The sequence below is a fragment of the Phycomyces blakesleeanus genome (genome assembly GCF_001638985.1).
Source record: "Phycomyces blakesleeanus NRRL 1555(-) unplaced genomic scaffold PHYBLscaffold_3, whole genome shotgun sequence".
In the NCBI taxonomy this organism is placed as follows: domain Eukaryota; kingdom Fungi; phylum Mucoromycota; class Mucoromycetes; order Mucorales; family Phycomycetaceae; genus Phycomyces; species Phycomyces blakesleeanus.
The window spans coordinates 1,410,355-1,430,555 of record NW_017265136.1 but is presented as its reverse complement, the minus strand read 5'-3'; the positions used below and the strand labels follow the sequence as shown (position 1 = coordinate 1,430,555).

The following is a 20,201-nucleotide window of genomic DNA, read 5'->3' as shown; positions in this document are numbered from 1 at the left end:
TCTTCTTCATCGCGATCTCGTGGAGGAACAGCGGCAACAGCTCCATAGCTGGTTTCGTGAGGATCTTCACCTCTTTGAAGGCATTCGACAACATGATCCACTTCTAAGAAACGATCGATCATTTCATTTTGATGCTAAGATTAAATGAGACATGTGTGGGTACAATGAAATGATAATCGTTGTTTTCTTTACTTTATAAAAGCTTTGAACTTTTTTATTTTTTATGCTGTCGAGCTTTTCATCCGATGCCCTGTGGGTTTCAAAGTCTACGATCGGTGGGCGAATATCAGAGGCTATCGAGTAGATAGATCTTCTACTGCGACGCCTTTCAATAATACTAGAAGTAGGGGGTAATGACATTAACGGTTTGAAAGAGTGTTGATTTCTCCTAGTGGTGTGGACTGTATTTATTTGGAATTTGTGTAATGCATGTCACTGTGACGATTGTTCATTTTACACTAAATTATTGTAAGAATATCAAGCTCTTGTAACCAGATCAAAGATAATCATCAAACTATTCAATCGTAAGCACCTGGATAGAGCAATTAGAATGGCACCACTTCTGTATAAAGAATACTTCACATATACAATGAAAGTAGAAAATAAATGTCTTTTACTATGGACATGATGTAGGTGCGTGTTGAAGCTCTGTTTTGAGTATCAAGGAGAAAACTAATTTAAGGCACGATGTTTTACTAAACATTGAATCTTGTACTCTGATCAATTGAAAGAAAAAAAAACTTTGTACCTAGTCATACAAGCACAGTTTCATTGAGGAATTACTTTCGTACCTTCAAATGCTAACCATCGGGCTTACTAATATTGGAATGTCTTATACAATAGACATTAGTAAAGGCTATTTAGCTTCTGCTTTAAATGTAATTAGAAATCCCAATGTCTTCTTCATATTCTTTACATTATCCTTGGATCTTCATTGTATTGTCTTGCGATTTTTTATTTATTAAAGAAAAGGCAGAAAATTCATAAAATATTCTAGAGTTACATTGTACCACGTATGCTTAGTTTTGTCTTTTATTGTGTTACTAATATACGTTACTCATACTACCTATAAAACCCAGGTTTTTCATCTTTTTCTTTTAATTTACTCAACATATATGACTTGTATGTTGAAATCTAGGTTTTTTTAAAGCAGACTAATAACCTAAAGCTACAAGATGTTAATAAGGGTTCATCCTAAAGAGTGACCTACTCATTCTCTGATACATTTCCATTAACTCGTTATCAGCTCAGCCTGAAAAGCAATTTTTAGACCAATTAAATAGGATTCCCAACATGCAGATACACCTGATAGAACCTGCCAGCACCAACTAAGAACAAATGTATATGTTCGCGTCCACATACATACAAGCCAGCATTGCTTTATCGCGCAGTATTTTATTTATAAAATAAAGTATTTGTTTCTAATAAAGCAGAGGTTTTTTTTTGAGGTATATAAGACTACTTGGGTACAAACATTGATAAACGATATTCCTTTGCAGGTTACCTTTATTGCTTATTTTTACTGAATATGGGAGAACTACAGATTGATAAATATAGACTGTATCTCAGAAACCGAATTTGAAGCAATATTCAATCATAGGAACACAATAAAACATACTGTCCTCGTCATTTACACTATCATAAAAGATGGCGATTTTAGTAGGAGTTTTTTTTTACAAACTTCTTTGAGAGTATAGGAGCTTCTTTAAGGCTAGATCTTGTCCAAACAGTGCCGGATTTTTTTATTTCTTTTACTTTTATGTTTCACTTTCAATTTCAATCCTTCCTATTTCTTCACTGCCATAATTAAAAAAAAACATCTTTGCAATATCCCGCTCTTGTCTCCCCCTTTTTTTTTATATAGTTCTTTTATAACCATGTTTTTGCAATCGACGCAAAGCACCGTCCTCCTATCTCTACACAGTACAAAAATAAAAGTATGATTTGCTGGGTTATTCAAATAATATAACCACTTACTATAAAGTAATTTTATGGGCACCATGCAATATGGACGAGGGTTGGAGACTTGCTTAAACGTTTCAAAACATGGCTATAAATACTAAGAGGTTTAAGAATACTCTTTGAATTATTACCAAAATTGTCTTTTTTCTCTTAGCGATTTAGTGTATACCCATATATACTACCCAAAGAGGTGGATCATACAACGAAGCTTTTGCGCATCAATACATAAACTTACATGTCTAATGTGCTTATAATAAGGCTCTTTATATATTTATGCATTAAATGACTTTTACGACCATATTTAAGCTTTTATGGTGGTATATATTTGACATCATTTATACGTTCAACCCTAAGTGTGACTTGTGAATTGATAATGAAGAAAGGAAGAGACTTTGGTGCTCGATCATTTGGATCATCGATCCCCAATGGAAAATTTACAAGATGTCTTTCAAGGATCCATGTCCAAAGAGGTGGATTATGTCCAATACTCAATATATCTTCCACCAAAACAAGACAAGCAAAGCAACTTGAAAATGCTACGAGAAACATGTGCTCTCATTCATTCCCAGCTTCAAAACTATCTTGACGGTTACCTCTGGCAGAAAGATCGATTCAATCTGTGCATCGCTTATGATGAGAAAAATGGTAATTCTTTGCATAAAATGATCTGATTAAAAGCTTTGACTAAAATCTCAACTAGATCCCTCGTACCCGTTTTTACACGGTGTCGCACGCTTTGGAGACTGTATCAATGACGAATGGTTTATTGTTTTTCTACTGCGGCAAATATCCGTTCAATTACCAGAAGCAGTTATTACAATTGCTGATAATGACGGTGATGTATTATTGATAGAGGCTGCGATGGAATTGCCTTCATGGTTGGACCCAACAAACAGTCAAAACAGAGTATATGTACACAAGGGAAAGGTGCATATCATTCCTCTTCCAACAACTCCTGCAGAAATAATGCAGATACCAAGCGTAGGGAAGTTAGGACGCACCCAAGCCATCACAATTGTACGCCAGTCTCTCGTGCCCACTGAAGCCAGTTTTTCAGTTCAAGCTATTATTCAGGAAAGAATTAAGGGTTACCCAAGAGCAGCCAAAGAAGAGATTCACCGAGCACGCTGTATTCTTCCCAAACAAGCCGCATTTGTTCTCCTCAAATCCCCTGAGTTACTTCCTTTAGCCATCGAAGCATTTTACTTACGTGAGCCGATTTCTTTGAAAGCGTGTGCTAAAATGAATCAATTTTCACCTATTCACAACAATGTTGATTCTATTGTAAAATTCACAAAGACAACTTACGCTCAAACTGTCAGCCAAAAGTTTTACGCACCAAAACCATTCCACCTTCCACCAATAACAAAAAAGAAGGAATTTAATGCAGCCGAGCTAGGGATGAAGGTAGCCTGTGGATTAGAGATGCTATATGCTGATGAGCGAACAAATCAAACAGAAGAACAGGAGAAATATCGCTTTGACCTTGATCCTGCGTGGAAAGAATTCGTTAGTAATTTGGGCCGACTCGGTTATTTCAGAGGGGAGAGAGAGGGATCTCATATTTACCGCCAATTAGAAGAACAAGCAAAAGAGCAATTTTTGCAGAGTAAAAAAAATAATGTAATTGCTATGGAAGATTTGGACATCGAAGACAATGAAACATTCTCCGGTGGATCTGTATTGGGCCAAATTAGCCCAAGAGCCTTGATTGACAAAATCTTGAAAGAATATTCAGAAGATGCCCTGGTGGAGCTTTTGAAGACAGAAGAAACCGAGGATAGTGATGAGTGGATGAATGTGGATCCTAAACAGTTAGAAGACCTGCTGGCTCAGAAAATGGGAAAAATGAAGGAAAAGATGATGGGTGATATTGAACAAGACCTTGAGGAAGACAATGAGGATGGAGAAGTTCCTGTTGATTTAGAAAAGATTATGGCTCAATTTGAGTCCTTTGTGGAAGGAAGTCGCAGTGGAGTAGATGGTGTCGAATTCCCTGGGTACGTTAACATATGTATGCTAATTACAGACTCACTCATTTACGTACCTTTTTTTTTAGTGGAAATGATGGATCCGATGAAGAAAGCGATGATAGCGATGATGAAGGTGCTGATAGAGCAATATCATTTGATACAGACCGGTTCATGAACATATTAAAGGGTGTTTTAGGTAAAACGATGAATTTATGGTACACCAAAAGGCTTAATATTCTGGTATATAGAACTACCAGAGGAACTAAAGAAAGATCCAGTGGACGTGGATGGGAATATGGAAGATACGGAAGATATGGATGAATTGATGCGTGAGATGGATAAAGAAATCAGTGGTCATGAAAAAATCAATGCCTCTTTTGAAAAAAGCAAACAGGACATCGAGGAAGACGAGGATTCTCCGGTTGATATTCAGCTTAATTTGGTTAAAAACGTATTAGAAAGTTTCAAGAGTCAACAAGGTCTTCCTGGACCCGCAGGAAATATTCTACGACAGTTTGGTGTGGTGTTGCCTGCAGATAATGAAGAGGATTCTTAAATACTCTATTGTGGTTAAGTAAATATATTAAATTTAAAGACGATAATTGTATAATTAAACAAATAAGTTTGTACTATTTCTTTATAAAAGCTTAAATAGCCTTTTTACACCGCTTTGCGGCATATACTACCATAGAATATTTGCAATAAGATATGAAGTAAATCCAGTACCTGACATGCATATTTTTTTAAAGAACACCGAGTGTATTTACATTGTCTAATATATATATATATACTTCACTAGAATTTCTCTTATAGAAAGACCTGGTGCAAAAGTAAGTTTTAATTTTTAAAAAAAATTGTGTTAAATCTGCAGCCCCTCCTCCTCCTTGTATAATTGCTTATAACGTCTTTTTGAAATGATGAATTGTATTAAAGAAATAGGTGTCATCTCGATCCTTATTTTACCGAAACTATAGATAGCCGAAAACCAAGTATTTAAAATATTTCAAATGTACAATATATATATAGGGTCGTATTTTTATGGATAAAAAGTAATAAAGAATATTGGAATAATGTAAGTGTAGCTCTAATGAGTGTCTTGGACGTATGTTCTTAATGCTTTGGTTCTTATTACATGATTACTACTCACTAGTTTTGTGATATAAATATTCGTGCTTGCATTGGACATCTAACAGTCCACATAGTTCAACTTATTCAAAGTTGTTGAGCTCTCCATTCCCACTCTTCTTCGTCTTCGTCTTCGTCATCCTCGTCTTCATCCATATCGTCAAATACCGTCCGAGCATTTTTTATAGGAGCTTTTTTCAACAGTTCCCGAACACCCTTCTTTAAACCTGTGCGAATCTCTTGTTCTGTATCATCAAATTCAACACGTAAGCCCGAATCTTTTTTTGATTCACGAGAGGAAGGAGCGATGCGCTGTTGGCGAAGCTTCTTTAGTTCATCAACGCGTGTATCAAAATCCACCTGCTGTCGTAACAGTTCCTCATCTCTATCTAACCAGAACGCCTCCTCGTCTTCATCTCTTATCTTCTCAGATTCGATCGTAGGTTCTACCATGGCTTCCTTAAATATTTCGTATTCTTTCTCAAGATCAGCCTCTAACTTGGCTCCAGGTCTAGGTGCTTTCCGTGCACGTGCGTCCTCTTCAGCATCATCGAAGAATCCTGCGGGAAGCGCGGAGTGGCTACTGCTCTCTACTGGTTCTGGCTCTACCACCTCTTCAGTTTCTGGAGCAGTATCAAAGAAATCGGAGGGCAATCCATTTGATGATGATTCCTCCATTTCTGCATCACTCTCATCGCTCACTTCTTCTTCGCTCTCGCTCTCGCTCTCGCTCTCTTCTTCAAACCGTACTCGTTTGACTTCCGGTTTTGTTTCCCCATCATCTGTTGCAGGACGCTTTAATTCTTCTGTGGCTGGTCTTCCTTGTTTAACTTGAGTCTGTCTATCTCGGATGGCTTTAAGTTTGGCGATATTTTCTTTATGTCCCGTCGAGGTGAGATGTACCGACCAGACAGCCTCTGTTTTCACGGTCGCATTACACACAGCACAGGAAAGCTTTCCCTGAGAATCGTATTTCGCAAAGGGGTGTACTACTCTTTTTGTTTTCGTTCGTTCTGATTGCTGTTGTTTAAACAGTCGTCGGATTTCTGGTTTAGGTGGCATGGCAGTTAATGAGCATCTTCCATCGTCAATCCGGAAATACGCATATGCACAATTATAGTGGCTTTGCCGAACGTGACACGCTATCATCTCATTATCTCCTGACTACACCAATTTTGACTTGTCGCTTAAGCAAAAAAAAGTGCGGGAAGAACAGATCGATCTTTCATATATACACAATGGAAAACGTACCCGACGATACATTCGAAATTGCGGTTGAATTTCCCGATGCCCCTGTGGAGGGAATCGATCCCAAAAAGGCAGAGAAGAGAAGACTTAAAGCATTAATGTCCAAGGAAGAGCGTGAAGAAAACGTAACTTAATTTTTTTTGTTAAAAAAGAAATAAACGAAAGAAAGAAGCAGCATCTCATGAGTTTTATAGCGAAAAGTCAACCGCGAAAACAGAGAGAAGAAGAAGAAACTGAAAGAAAAGAACAAGAAGAGAAAGGTAATGGCGAAAGATGCTAGATAAAGATTGATATACTTAAACAGTCGATTATCTAGAGAGGAGAAGAAGTTAGCGACGATAGCGAGGATGAAGAAGAAAAGACCGAAGATGGAGAAAAGTCTACAAAAACCAAGAGTAAAAAGGCAAAGAGCGAGAAGAAGCCTGATGAACATGGTATTTGGGTTGGCAACCTTGCCTTCTCCACCACCAGCGAAGATATCCAAAAGTACTTTGCAGATTGTGGTGAAATTACAAGAGTCAAGTGTCCCAAGGGAGACACTCCCAAGAAGTTTAACAAAGGGTGGGTACTTTTTTTTTCTTGGAAGAGCAGTAACCGTATATAAGAGGATAATCAAAATTAGAAATCGGTTGTCTGACTCTAACTATTTTAGTTTCGCCTACGTTTTTTTCACCACCCCCGAAGCTGTTGCAAAAGGTGTCGAGAAGTCAGAGGCAAAACTTGATGGTCGTAACTTGCTGATTAAGGATGCCAAGAACTTTGAACGTAAGGATGGCACTACCCCAACAGCCAAAGAAATTAAGAAGCAAAAGAACCCTCCCTGCCCTACACTTTTCCTTGGTAACCTCAGTTTTGAGACCACCGCTGAGATGGTTAAGGCACAGTTTGAGTGGTGTGGTGATATTCGTAAGGTTCGCTTGGGTCAGTTCCAGGATACTGGAAAGTGCAAGGGGTAAGTTTGTTGAGATATACAATTATATCACTTGTTGGAAAACTAAGTTCGCCATGTAATGTGTATTAGTTTCGGATACATTGATTTCATGAACGTTGATTATGCTACAAAAGCAATTCGTGCCCCCGATAAACACAATGTAGACGGACGTAAAGTCCGTGTGGAATTTGCTAGTGAGGATGCTTACCTGCGTGGTCATCCTTGGTTGATGCGTGAGAAGAAGAAGGAAGCCTCTGGCGAAAAGCCAGCCGCAGAGGGAGCAGCCACAGATGGCAAAACTGGCAAAACATATCCACCAAGAGAGGAAGAAGAATGGCGCAAGAGACGTCCAGCAAGAGGTGACAGAGTTGATAAGGGTGAGAAGGGTGAGAAGAGCGAGAAGGGAGAATACACCAAGGAGTACAAACCAAGAGACAACAAGGACAAAAAGCCATTGAGAGTTAAATCTGGACAAGCCTTGTCAGAAGCACAGCGACAGAAGCCTACTGTTCAGGAATTCAAGGGAACCAAGATTGTATTTTAAGACAATGTATAAATAAAAGAAAGAAAAAAAATACACAATTTTTACAGCATCAAAACAATAATAAAAATATTAATAATAAAAATAAAAATAATAAAATATAGCAAAAGTTGCATCGAATTTGTCATGTTTCTATAATAATATCTCTATTACGGTCCTGTCCATTTCTTAACAACTTCTTGACCCAGCAATCCGCTTGTAGAACGACGCCGCTTTGCAGACAAAATAGTATCATAGTCGGTAGGGACCGTAAGGGCATGGCTTGGCTCTATATGACTATTGGGATCGGTTGGAGCAATCACTTTAATCAAACTACGGAATGCTTTTTGGATAGCCTTGCTTTTTGCAGGATCTCGTGCGAACACACGAATGATTACTTCTTGGAATTGGCCTGGGATCATGTAGGATACATGTTGTTTGGGAATAGTAAAAGATACTATTGTGTTGACGAGATTTAGTGTTTGAATTTAAGCTATTACTACTTACCGTTGTCATCGAATTTTGAAAAGAACCGAATGGAGTCAACCGGATTCCTGTCTTTCATGGCATAATTTATTTTAAGCCAGTCAACAATCACATCATTTTCTACTAGGCCATCATTATCGCTTTGGTAAGAAATTATTTCTGCGGGCGATATAGCTTCCTGTAAATACATTCATGAATGAACAAAATAACCGATTTTTTCTTCTTCTTTATCCATATACGAAAACTCGTCTTACTTGTTTAATTTTTGCTTCCATATCAGCTGGTAGCAAGAATTCATCAACAAACTTGTATAGGTTTCTTGTTCGAAGTCTCTTGATAATTTGGCGAGATTCTTCTAATGAGGGTTCTTTTGATCGTTCTATACCGCGAATGATATCGTCTGTCAAATGAAGATATTCTTCTGGATTGTCTACTGCGTTTGAGATACCCAACTGAGCGTCTTTTGTTGTTGTTGAGGCAATTAGGTCAATATAAGCTTGTTATATAGTGAAATATATTAATTTACCAGCACTGACTAAAGCATCTGAGATCATAAGCTCTACAGCTTTGCCTAAAAAACAATTGTGATTTAGCGGTTTGATAAAGCTTTGTTTACCAACTTACCAACACGATGAGTATAAATACGCTTGAAAAGACTGTAACGAGTATGAAACATTTCATATAAGTTGTAGACTTCTTTGTGGTGATAACAAATTTGGTTATCTACTACTCTACTGTACACCAGTAGTCTTTTGGCATCATAGGAGCTACGTAATCCTAAGTTCTGTGTGTCTCTTTCGATGTAATCAAATTTGTCTACGTCGACACTGTTTTTCTTGTTGGCTACAATATCAAATAAGAACCGCCTGTCTTCATATTGGCTGTAATAATTGGTGCTTAATAAATGTTAAATAGGACATGTGTTTATCATAAAAGGTACCTTTGGGACTTTGGTTCGCCGGCAATCAATCCTTTGATAAGTTTAATACTCTCGGGTTCAATATCGATACCATTGTCGTCAATCAAATATTCAAGCATCATCTCAGACGCTTGTTCATGGGACCACTTTATGCCAGGCCTAAAGCTTTGAGCTTAGTATGATTGTATAGTTCAGCTGTATGTATTTTTTTTTACCTTGCTCTTGGCATGAATTCATTATCAAATACATGACTAAATGGACCGTGGCCTAATAGAGATATGAATTGATGGATTCATAAAACATATTGTTCCCTATCATTTCTTACCCAAATCATGACACAATCTACCAAAATAGAACGAGATTTAATATATATATATATATACACACATATTGTATCACTTACCCTGCCAGTTTGACACATTTAATTTCGTTTTCTGTTATATGGAGTTCAGGCTGGTCTTTGGCTATTCTCTCAATAAGTGTTCCTGACAAGTGCGACACACCTACCACAAATATAAATATTGTGAGTGTTTAGATGTATTTATTGAGCCAGATCTTACCAATAGAGTGCTCGAACCTATTGTGGCTAGCACCAGGAAATACAAAATAAGCTGATCCCAGCTACAGAATACAGAATAATGAGCGGCCGTATAGCGTATTTTTTTTTAAAAAAAAAAAGAGTGGGGTTAACTGGTTGTTGCACACAAATAGCTCATATAGTAATACCTGTTTGAGGTCTCTTAGCCTTTGGAATTGAACAGTGTCTATAAAGTCAATCGTGTAATCGTCCAACATAATGTGCCCCTATGATTAGCATGCATCATGAGTTTTGCATTGCAATCATATCAAGCGTAAAGACATTCGCTTACATGAATTGGGTCATTGATAATCTTGTGTCCATTATAAAATGCACTAGTTGACTTTCTTAAAGCTGGGGGTTCAAAAAAGTGGTTATTCATATTAATGGTAAAGATAGAGAGATAAAATGGTTGCCCAAAGGAAAATGAACTAGTGGGAAAAGAAAAGGGCGGACTTGCCTATACAAAGAGCGTCTGTGCACCAGTATGGGAAAGCTGACTGTGTATGGAATTTATGAGATTCTCCAATTATTATTTTGAAACAAATTTAAGAAAAAATATTATTTTTATTATTATTGTTAAATAATATAATTAAATAATATGAAATAAGATAAGAATAAAATAAAATAAAAGATATTTTTTTTCTTTTAATCAGTCCAGAAACTGAGGGGAATATGGTTGATCCATCTGCCAAAGAAGTCGAGCGCATTGGCAGGTTGATCATAGGGAACCATGTGTCCGGCATCGTAGATACGCAAAAATGTGAGGTTGTTTGCAGAACGCACTTCGCCAGCCTTTTCACCAGTAAGCCAGCTGTGCCATGGGTGGTCTACTGCTTCATTGTAAGCAGTTCTTCCGGGCCAGTCCATCTCTAGAGACCAGGCCTTATTTCCAATCCTAAAAGATAAGATTAGTTTGGTGAGTTTCTTTTTTCTTTTTGGAAATAGATAGATAAATAATTAAATTAAACCCACGACTCACCAGTTACAGATCCAGTCCTTGTCACCTATAATAATATATATGTATATATGATTAGGGTTGAAATGTATAACTACTGGTTTTGTTTTAACTTACCGACGTAAAGCAGAACACGAACACCAGCAATCAGAGTCTGAGCTACATCTGAAGAAAAGTCGAATGCGCTATAAGAGATAAGGGAAAAGATATAGATTTTCATGTAAGACATTGAAAGATATCAAAAGGTACTTAATAGAGCCGTATCGTGTGGCATGATTTGACTTACTTGTCACCTGTCTTTCCAAAGCGGAAGCCAACCGAATCGCTACAGCCTGTGTAGTTCCCGGCCTTGGGGTCAACGCCAAGTTCAGCGCGGACCTTGTCTTCGTTGGCCCAGATCTCAATAGATTCAATCAGGTTGTAGCAGAGACCACTGTCACCCTCACAATCCATGCGAATATCATAAGGGTTCAAGCCTGTCTTGTCAAAGGGTCCGGCTTGGGTCTTTTCACAATAGAGAGTGGCAGGAATACAAGTCAAAGCAGAGGGATGCTTGTAACAAGTGTCCATCAGGGACTTGCAACGGGGATAGGTGTCAACCATACCTTGACATGTTTTTTTATCAAAAATAGGGCCAACTATTGAAATATATGTTATTTTTTTTGTATTAATATTGATATATGTTTTAATTATATTATTGGTCTTGAACGCGGAATATTTTGTAACCAATTCACATCCTATAGATGTATATTTTTTACCTTCTCCGTTCTTAGTGCAACCAAATTCTTGGTAATATTTGAACTGAGTACGAGGATTTGTCCAGCCGTTGCCGATCAACATCGAATCAAATTTGATTGGGACTCTACCGTGCTTGCCCGCATCCTTGTTATTCTCAATAATTTCGGTGGCAATGGCAGGGAGATAATGACCGGCTAATAGACAAAAGGGATTAAATTGCCTTTCCAGCAATAAAAAAATAAAAAATTCTGTGAGTTTGTCCTACCATAAGATTCACCAGAGATATGGAAAGGATTCTCTGCATACTCGGTGAATTCGCTCAAGAAAAGCTGAAGGAAAGCGTACACATCGCGTGCTGCTTCCTTGGTGCTTCTAATCTTCGACTTTCCATAACTGTAACCAACATTGACAGGCTTATAAAAAGAAAAATGAACAAAATGATTAATCGTTATCAGGATCTCAGAACCTTGATTATATCTGCACCATGCGTGTAATGCGATAATCTAAGCAATGTTTTCTGAATAAAGTAAGTAGTAAGCTTACCTGGTCCAAAAATATCACATTAGCCAATGTGTTCCAGCTGTAGGGGTTTACAAATGTTTCATTTCCAAAAGGTGATACTTGACAGGGGCTGAAATACAACATATTTAGACCAACGTATTTTATTATATAAAAAATATAAGGAAAAAGTCTTACCCCAACTCCATCCACAAACCCATCATTGAAGAGCAACCAGGTCCACCATTCAACCACAATACAGTGGGGTCACTCTTGGGTAGAGTACGAGACTCAAAGAACCAAAAGAAGAAATGGTCGTCCGTCTCGAGATTATCGATATAACCAGAGTACTATGTAGTGATAACACAGTATGTTATTTGTTGTTTGTTATTTGTTTTGATTTTTTTTGTTTACCTGTACACCACTTTCACAAGACTTGGGCTCTTTGACTCGAACAGCATAACCTTCAACAGCATCGTTGGTCAAAATTTTGAATTCCTGAGTGTCAACAGAATTGACGAATGGGATCTGGTAATTAGTTTCTGCAACCACTTGTCCAATGACAAGGGAAGTAATCGCAGTTGCGATCGTAAAAAGCTTGGCCGTAATGCGCATTCCAAACTGTGAGAAAGTAAAAGAATTACAGACGAAGCAAAAGATATATATATATATATATAAATCTTGCAAAGTCAATTGTAGCCAAGACAATTGAGTATAGTGGGTAGGCGCCTGTGGTACGAAGCTGAGCTTGGGTACGAGTCACTTGAGGGAGTTTATCCTGTGTTTCCTAAAATACGAAAAGGAAAAATATAGATTCTTTTTGATATGGTAATCCGTCGATAAAATAGCTCATCTTGGATTGATCTACAGCAGAAATTTGTACGATCGAAGCACAATAATAGAAAAATCCTGCTTCTTAAAGAAGTCGGTCATTTGTGAATTGAACAATGGGACGCAAGATATACGGTACATTGGGTTTGGATAGCCAATGAAAAAGGAATAAAAGACGATGTATTCGGAAGCAGAACCGGGAGTCAATAAAGTTATCGCACGCTTAAAATGGAAACCAACTATAGCCAGCGTATCGTATCTTATCGCATTAAATACCTATAAAAAACATTTCATTTTTCATTTCAATTGTCAGGGGTGACATAATATGCCTATCAGTCGCCAATCAACAGTCTGTGCTCTTGTATCTTGATATCTTTGCTTGAGATTTTCTTGATGTATTTAATGCTTCCTATCCTTTTCTATTTTTCTTTCTTCTCTTGCTCCCCTTCCGTTCCTTCATGGGATTTGCTTCTCAACATTAGCCATATAATAAACTCAGTGACAAATCAATAACAAAATGGACCCTCTCAAAAACAAAATGGTTCAAGACATCAGACATTCTCGTCTTCAGCCTATCGAACATCCAGTCCTCAACACTCAGCCATCTTACCAGTGGCGCCATATTAGGTCTGACAGTAATATATCTGAACAAAGCACACCAGAATCTGAAACCTCTCTCCATCGTGAATCCCCTGTCTATCCAAAACAAGAAGAAGATCTCCCAGAAACTCAACAAGAGAAAAGTTCAGATAGGTACCAGGAATGTCAATCAAGCGATCCTGCCCTTTGGTCACTTCCTATTATACAATGTTTTAATTGCCACACGCGCACGACCCCACTTTGGCGCAGAGATAAGGATGGAAACACTATCTGTAATGCCTGTGGGCTGTATTATAAATTGCACAGCGTTCAAAGACCCATAGCAATGAAGAGAACGACTATTAAGAGACGTAAGAGATTTAGTCCAGTCGGTTTTCAGCAGAAACAGCAACAAGATATACCAATGCGTAACGAATGTCGACAAAGCACCTTCAAGATCTATCCAGACGTTGATCAACGTGATATCATACAAAGGATAACCCCTCCTCCTCAACATCACCGTAATGATATACCCACGTTTTCTGGCTCTAGGAAAGGATCACTCGCGTCAGAATCTCATATAAAAACGCCATCTTCGTTGTCAGCCGAGCATGACAATTCCACAAACACGCGCTCTATTGCCCCAAAAACATCTTCCTTGCCAAATCTTTCATCACTTATTGCTGCCGTAAATATTTCTAAAGATATATGGAGTCATCACAATCCCGTAGCGCCACCGCCACCGCTTCCAACTGAAGAATCACAGCCAAGCAAGGCTGGTAGCTTTCGCTTTGCCTTACAACAGAGGCGTAATGAACTTCAACAGGAGGTTGATAGCATCAATGTTCTTTTGTCGCACTCTTCTAAAATTTTAAAGAGTCTAGAAGATGTAATGAAGCTTGACACGCCTGCTTCTCAACAACAAGACCCATTAGCAAACTTCCTCCATCAGCTTGGTGCCAACGCAGGTCGTCTCCAGCCCCCGGAAGGGTCAATGAGCAGTGGAACACACCCTGCGCCATTGCCCAGAGGAGATCCCTTGCAGTCCCGGCCGACACCCGAACCATCACGGCCCTACGCTCGCTTCCAACTCGCCCCCATAGACTCGCATGTCCATAGAGCCTCCTGGACCCCACCTCACTAATATCTATATATAAGTATATACACACTCACACATTCATACATATATTTAAGCAGAAAAATACCCTCAGATTTGCTACTATTCCCGCCTAATAACTACTTCATACTTCTTTCCCTTCTCAAAATGCACAAGTCTTATCCTCAAAACCTTACGACTGATAAGAAAAATGATAAACCCGATTTGGTTACCAGTTGCCTTTTCTGTCCTGCCACTCTTCTTATCTTTGTTGCGGAGACCCCTTAAATGCTCCCCTTCACGTGTTTCTTATGTAACGATTGAACCACACAAAGACGCTGTCATGGCAACTTGTGCCAAATAAAGAATCATATTACAAGCATCGATCGTCCTCTTACTTTATATACAACGTTTGTCACTACAACACCTGTCTATTTTATGATTTGATTCCCTCGTAGACTACTAGAGCTGTCGAGAGTGCGAGTGGGGGGAGGGGGTTTTGGTGGGAGATTAGGAATGAATTGAAGTGACATTAGATATTCTTTACTTTCTCTCTTTCTCTTTCTTCTTCTTTAATTTCCTGTAACTGCTGGCGTGGGTGTGGATAGTTTTGGTGATTCTGATTCTGCTTCTGCTCCTGATTCTGTTTCTGATTCTGCTTCTGATTCTGTTCGTATTCCATTCGCTTTACTATAATCGCGATATACCCGTTTGGCATCTTCGTTACGGTTGTGATGGTGATGAATCTTCATCAGAGTACGATACATGGATGTAATCGGGGTGATATTGTAGACACGTTTCATAAGGTCTAGCAGTTTTTCAGCTTTCTGTGTCTGCTTCTCCTTGAGTGCTTCATGTCTGAATAGATAGTTGAATGAAGTAACAGTGGGCTTGATGTTGTTTTTTTCCATATCACTGAATACTTGTTTGACAGACTCGATATCAGAATGCTTGCAATACCATCGTATGAGTGCATTGTAGACTTTGATGTCAGGCTGCACTTTAGCTGCAGGCATCATCTTGTGTTGAATGTGAGACAATCCCTTGACGTTTCCATGACGGCCGTGTGCATTGATCAGTGCCACAAACACACTCGTATTAGGCTTAAGAGCGCCACTCTCGGGTGAAATTGGCAATAACTCAAGCACCGCACGGGCCGCGACATTGGTTAATTCCTGCTTCCCGCCCTGGAACGACAGAAATGAAAAGAATCCCGGAGCTGACTCTGGACTGGCAGCTGCTGTAGCATCCAAAAATGTTTTTTGGTACACAGCATCGGCCGATCGGATATCACCCATTAACCCGTGGGCTTCGATAAGTGTACTGTAGGTAAAAACGTTGGGCTCCATATTGTCCTTGCGCATAAGTGCAAGTACATTGAATACTTCGGTAGGCTTCTTGCCCTGCAAGGCGCCGCGCATGTAAAAATTGTAGCTGTGAATATCCGGGCTAACACCCCAAAGTCCCTTGGGTTCAGCCATCATTTCATCCCAGTAGTGAACACAAGTCTGCCAATCACCGGCACGTCCAAAAAAGTCCAAGAGATGGTTATAGTCACGTAAATCAAGTCCAATGTTCAGCGATTTCATATTCTCAACAATAAATAATATTCGGTTTTTCATATTCTCGATTTCTTCAGAGCCGTAAGAAACGTGGTTTTTGAGACGAAATGCTCTCAGGGCCATAGAGTGTTGTTCAGCAGTGAGGCTATTTAATTTTTTGGTTTCGCTTAATTCTGTGTAGACTCTCCACACAGCCTCCTCATTCTTATTACTAATCGCTCCGAGCAAGTTTTGGTTCAATTTCGTAAGCGTCTTGACGTGGTGAAAGCGATATACATCGCAGTTACCATTATGTGCATGGCGAACTGTGACATTAACAGGCAGCAATAGATTTTCTCTTGGGAAACTGGTTATCGATTGTCGAATAGCTGACCGGGGTAAACTAGCCCGAGAAAGGGCACTCAGGGCGACAGTCGTCTTGTGGACGTTCATTACTGACAACAACAGCAACAGCAGAAGACAGGTGTAAAAAAAACAAAACAATAACAACCACGTCCAGATTTCTAAGAGTTTAAAATTTTGACCAATCAGCTGTCTTTATGACGTCCCTTGTCCACTAGACCAATAGTAGCCCATTTCTGAAACTACTCTATCCGCCTCTTTCTCTCATTCTCTTCCTATCTTAATGGCAGATTTCCCTGAAGGTTATTTTTACATCCAGTCTCGCAATTCTGGAAAGGTTGTGGATGGTATGGTATAACATTAACAAAATACCTACTTCTTACTCACTCTTTTGTAAATATTATAGTCGACGGAGCCTCTATAAAAGTAAGATCAAAGCAGCGCTCAGCCAAAAAAAAAAGCAAATAAAATCAAGACCTTACAGACTCACACAGTTGTAGAACGACGGTAAAATATTAATATGGTCACCAAAACATGATAATGATCGAGACAACCAACTCTGGTACTATCAGGTAATAAAGATGATAAGAGAGAGAGAGAATTATCCATCAAGACTGCTTTACTCATAATAACAAGGGATCATTTTGAAATTGATTTGAGGTAGGAAGGATTCATTATCAACAAGCATTCAGGAAAATGTTTGGATGTCAGAGGAGGACCAATTGTAGACCATGCTTTGATCTGTCAATATGACCGTAAGCTAGTTGCTGATGCCCAGAATCAGCAATGGGGATATAGGGATGGTTATATATACGTTCTGTCAGAGCCCCACATGGTATTGGATGTTAAAGGGAATTATCAGACGGATGGAACACGACTAGTTCTATCCCACAAAAAGTTTGCTCTTGACAATGCAAACGTCAACCAGCTGTGGGATCTTGTACCAGCGGGAAACGTTCGAGCAGAGAGAGAAGTTCTGTTTGAAGCCGATTTTGACTAACTCGGTGATATACCTATCATTTTATGGCCATTATGAGCAAATCATATTATATCGAATATTTTTTTTTCTTCTTGTTTGTACTGTTGTTGTTTTTATTTGAATGGAAGGGTTCATATAGTATATTGTCACGTTTGTATAGTTTATAGATTAAGTATATGAAATTCAATGAGATTTATTGAGTATTAATAAAGAGATATAAATAAAAGAGAAATTATACAAGGATTAAACGGTGGTAGTTACAGGGAAATTATTATTCTTGTGCCATTCAATTGCATATGGCTTGAACATCTTACTGAACTGCATAGCTCTTAAAACAGAAAATACTGTCATTATAACAATAACACATATCAAGATGATATTTCCGTAAAGAACAATATCGTCGACAGACAATGTACTTTGAACCATAAGAACTCTTGCGACAAACTCGCCCATAAGAAAAAAGCCCCATAAGGAGGTAGTTATATAAGCGTTTCTACGGACCCATCGAAATTGATCCCAGCACCATTCCATGTAAGACTGGCTGTGGACTTCTCCTTGTCTATCTGTCCAAGTCATAGGCGGCATCTCTGTTGTCATTTGTAGGGTGATGAGGAATGTGAGAGGACGGATAGTAAGGATTCGAGTTTTGAGAGGGATCAGTGTAATCAAGAACATGAGACCAACAATGGCAGTAGTAACAGAGTCACGTAACAAAGCATACCGAACATTTCCTATAATAATACAATGTATGATTTAATATACAATAAAAACACTTGAACTGAATTATTAAGGGTCTTACCATTGATAAGTGTCAATACAGCTGACAAAATGAATGAGATTACGAAAATGCAGCCAAGAACATCAACACGTCTTTTCCGGTAGAAGGTAATCAGTACATGGAGGAGAGGAGGGATACCGGATAGAATAAGAGCAACCAAAATGCTGATATACATCTTCAGCACATAGTAAATCAACAAAGGAAGGCCGACGTTTATAACAAGGACGATGGCAAGAGAAAGAAATTGACGTAGTATAAAAGCTCGTTTAACTTTGGGGTCTGACAGAGGATCAGTATATAAAGAAGTGGGATCGGTTTCTGGTTCTGGAGTGTCTATAGGCATGTCTTGTATGGTAACAGAGTTGTCGTCTCGATCTGGCTCCAAGAGTGCTTCTGACTGACGTCTTTCGGAAGTATTTTTCATACTGTAAGAAGATGTTGAATAGTTTTTGTCTTTGAGTATATTTGACATTCAAAGTAATAAGAGGGAAAGAGGTAGTTAATATAAGCTGGTTGATCTGGAAGCTGTTTTGAGAAATGAATTGACAGAAAAATATATCTTTTTATACAATTTTTTTTAACTTTGTACGCATATTGGCTACAGAGATAAAGCTATACATCATCTACTATAGCTTAGGTAGAATTAAATATAGTTTATGTCTTCTTCTTTTTAGGAAAGTAGGAGAAAAGGATGCTCAGCAAGCTGAACCACCTTCCATTTCAATAAAGCGATCATTTTCTACTTGCATAGAATATTCTATGTATAGTATTTTTAAAACCAAGTGGTACAAATCTATATATATATATTTGTGTGTGTGTTCGACTATAGAAGTTTGAATTTCCCGATTTCTAAAGAAAAGGCAGTGTATCATTCTATTTGTAGCCCGTTGGTTATTCCCTTGCTTTGATCGACTATATTGTAAAGTTGGGTTGTCCTTTCACCGGTGTATACCTTATATGGTCTATTCTTCCAGCAACACTAGGTCATCTCTATACTCCTCGTTAAGCTACCAGACAATAATACGGACAATAAGTATGTATTTTTCTCCCGGAATAAAGTTTAATCTAAACTGCCTTTACAAGAAACAAAATTAATTTTTTTTATTCAACTGTAAAATATTATACGTAGATATCTGTTGGCAGAATAAATTAGCCCAAACATAAGCCCATGGTAAAACAGATCAAAATTACTTTGAGTTTTCCAAGATCCAATTTGGCGAATAGACAAGATATTTTGTCTCTCTTTCTCTAAAATTATTTTGTGAGGCGTAGATGAGTGTATAGTATTGTTATTTATCGTTTACTAGTTTTTGGATGCTTTAATCAACTTGAAAAAAAAAACGCTGTTATAATTGTATGAGATGATAGGATAGCTAATAGCTTTTTGTTTCTTGACATGGAAAATATAAGCCCTGTTTAGCTCAGCAAAATGCCAAACTTAGTAAGTGTCTGGAAAACCAGCCATAGTTAAGGGATTAATTCTGTCATCCAGACTATTGGATCACTTGCCACAGCCTCCATACACGTTCCGGCTTGGCATGTAGCTTTGCATTATATTTTACACCTATGCAGAGAATCATATCAATCAAGCCTTTCTTTTTGAGATAGATATTAAAAATTAACCTAAATGAAACATTTAAAATTGATACTATTTTTCTTCCAAATTAAGATAAAATAAATCTTCTACAAAAAATTAGAGCTATTAATGTTTTATGTTATGTACGCGTCAAGATTTTGCTGTAGTTATTAAAACAAGGTATGATAGAATGATGCAATATACCAGCTACAGCTTATATTATACGGAACAAAAATGAGCTATTTGAACCAAAGTATGTGTTTTCTTTTATTGTTGAGGCACAGATAATCTTAGTTTTATCCTACACCAGAAACCATCGTGCATCCCCTTGCCCAGAGATTAGTCCTTTTTGGATAATAAATCCATATTAGTAAATTAGAGAAGTGTATCTAAGCAAAGCCCTAACGTAATTAAAGCAACAACATCAGAGCAGCCACCAACCCAGACCAAGGAGATCCATAGTGGTGGCTAATCCGACCCTTCTTTTGGGTTTCTATATGGAATATATTTAAAAAGTCATTTT

The 20,201-nt window shown here is 38.1% G+C and overlaps 9 protein-coding genes across 9 annotated transcripts; 4 read left to right on the top strand and 5 right to left on the bottom strand.

The window, feature by feature from the left end:
- The first annotated feature begins 2,393 nt into the window (after positions 1–2,393).
- Positions 2,394–4,612, top strand: PHYBLDRAFT_122014 (SGT1 transcription factor). The gene is made up of 4 exons (XM_018428843.1): positions 2,394–2,607; positions 2,663–3,962; positions 4,022–4,131; positions 4,184–4,612. Exons 1-4 carry the CDS (start codon positions 2,421–2,423, stop codon positions 4,489–4,491), a joined length of 1,905 nt encoding a protein of 634 aa, XP_018296620.1. The 5' UTR covers positions 2,394–2,420; the 3' UTR covers positions 4,492–4,612.
- A 327-nt stretch (positions 4,613–4,939) lies between these two features.
- Positions 4,940–6,122, bottom strand: PHYBLDRAFT_179600 (C2H2-type zinc finger transcription factor; the record flags this gene model as incomplete). Its single annotated transcript, XM_018438174.1, has 1 exon — positions 4,940–6,122. One exon carries the CDS (start codon positions 6,120–6,122, stop codon positions 5,148–5,150), a length of 975 nt encoding a protein of 324 aa, XP_018296619.1. The 3' UTR covers positions 4,940–5,147.
- Positions 6,123–6,744: 622 nt separating this feature from the next.
- On the top strand, positions 6,745–7,783 carry PHYBLDRAFT_107504 (hypothetical protein; the record flags this gene model as incomplete). Its single annotated transcript, XM_018428000.1, has 3 exons — positions 6,745–6,825; positions 6,914–7,260; positions 7,330–7,783. Coding segments are annotated over 3 exons (882 nt in total), but the record flags the coding sequence as incomplete, so codon positions are not given.
- Positions 7,784–7,929: 146 nt separating this feature from the next.
- Positions 7,930–10,123, bottom strand: PHYBLDRAFT_18303 (hypothetical protein; the record flags this gene model as incomplete). Its single annotated transcript, XM_018438712.1, has 12 exons — positions 7,930–8,216; positions 8,267–8,423; positions 8,500–8,705; positions 8,772–8,816; positions 8,870–9,126; positions 9,195–9,323; positions 9,380–9,431; positions 9,490–9,506; positions 9,568–9,667; positions 9,725–9,785; positions 9,891–9,968; positions 10,034–10,123. 12 exons carry the CDS (start codon positions 10,121–10,123, stop codon positions 7,930–7,932), a joined length of 1,479 nt encoding a protein of 492 aa, XP_018296617.1.
- A 266-nt stretch (positions 10,124–10,389) lies between these two features.
- PHYBLDRAFT_18557 (hypothetical protein) lies at positions 10,390–12,285 on the bottom strand (the record flags this gene model as incomplete). Its single annotated transcript, XM_018439094.1, has 8 exons — positions 10,390–10,639; positions 10,724–10,748; positions 10,817–10,884; positions 10,986–11,337; positions 11,458–11,631; positions 11,703–11,850; positions 11,981–12,068; positions 12,134–12,285. Coding segments are annotated over 8 exons (1,257 nt in total), but the record flags the coding sequence as incomplete, so codon positions are not given.
- Positions 12,286–13,568: 1,283 nt separating this feature from the next.
- On the top strand, positions 13,569–13,724 carry PHYBLDRAFT_104331 (GATA-type zinc finger transcription factor; the record flags this gene model as incomplete). Its single annotated transcript, XM_018427837.1, has 1 exon — positions 13,569–13,724. A coding segment is annotated over one exon (156 nt), but the record flags the coding sequence as incomplete, so codon positions are not given.
- A 1,051-nt stretch (positions 13,725–14,775) lies between these two features.
- On the bottom strand, positions 14,776–16,435 carry PHYBLDRAFT_179598 (hypothetical protein; the record flags this gene model as incomplete). The annotated part of the gene is made up of 1 exon (XM_018438173.1): positions 14,776–16,435. The coding sequence occupies one exon, from the start codon at positions 16,433–16,435 to the stop codon at positions 15,014–15,016; it is 1,422 nt and encodes a 473-aa protein (XP_018296614.1). The 3' UTR covers positions 14,776–15,013.
- A 193-nt stretch (positions 16,436–16,628) lies between these two features.
- Positions 16,629–17,345, top strand: PHYBLDRAFT_140642 (carbohydrate-binding module family 13 protein; the record flags this gene model as incomplete). The annotated part of the gene is made up of 4 exons (XM_018430441.1): positions 16,629–16,692; positions 16,752–16,771; positions 16,846–16,917; positions 17,010–17,345. The coding sequence occupies 4 exons, from the start codon at positions 16,629–16,631 to the stop codon at positions 17,343–17,345; spliced, it is 492 nt and encodes a 163-aa protein (XP_018296613.1).
- Positions 17,346–17,567: 222 nt separating this feature from the next.
- On the bottom strand, positions 17,568–18,574 carry PHYBLDRAFT_140641 (hypothetical protein; the record flags this gene model as incomplete). The annotated part of the gene is made up of 2 exons (XM_018430440.1): positions 17,568–18,055; positions 18,124–18,574. 2 exons carry the CDS (start codon positions 18,572–18,574, stop codon positions 17,568–17,570), a joined length of 939 nt encoding a protein of 312 aa, XP_018296612.1.
- Between the last annotated feature and the right edge of the window lie 1,627 nt (positions 18,575–20,201).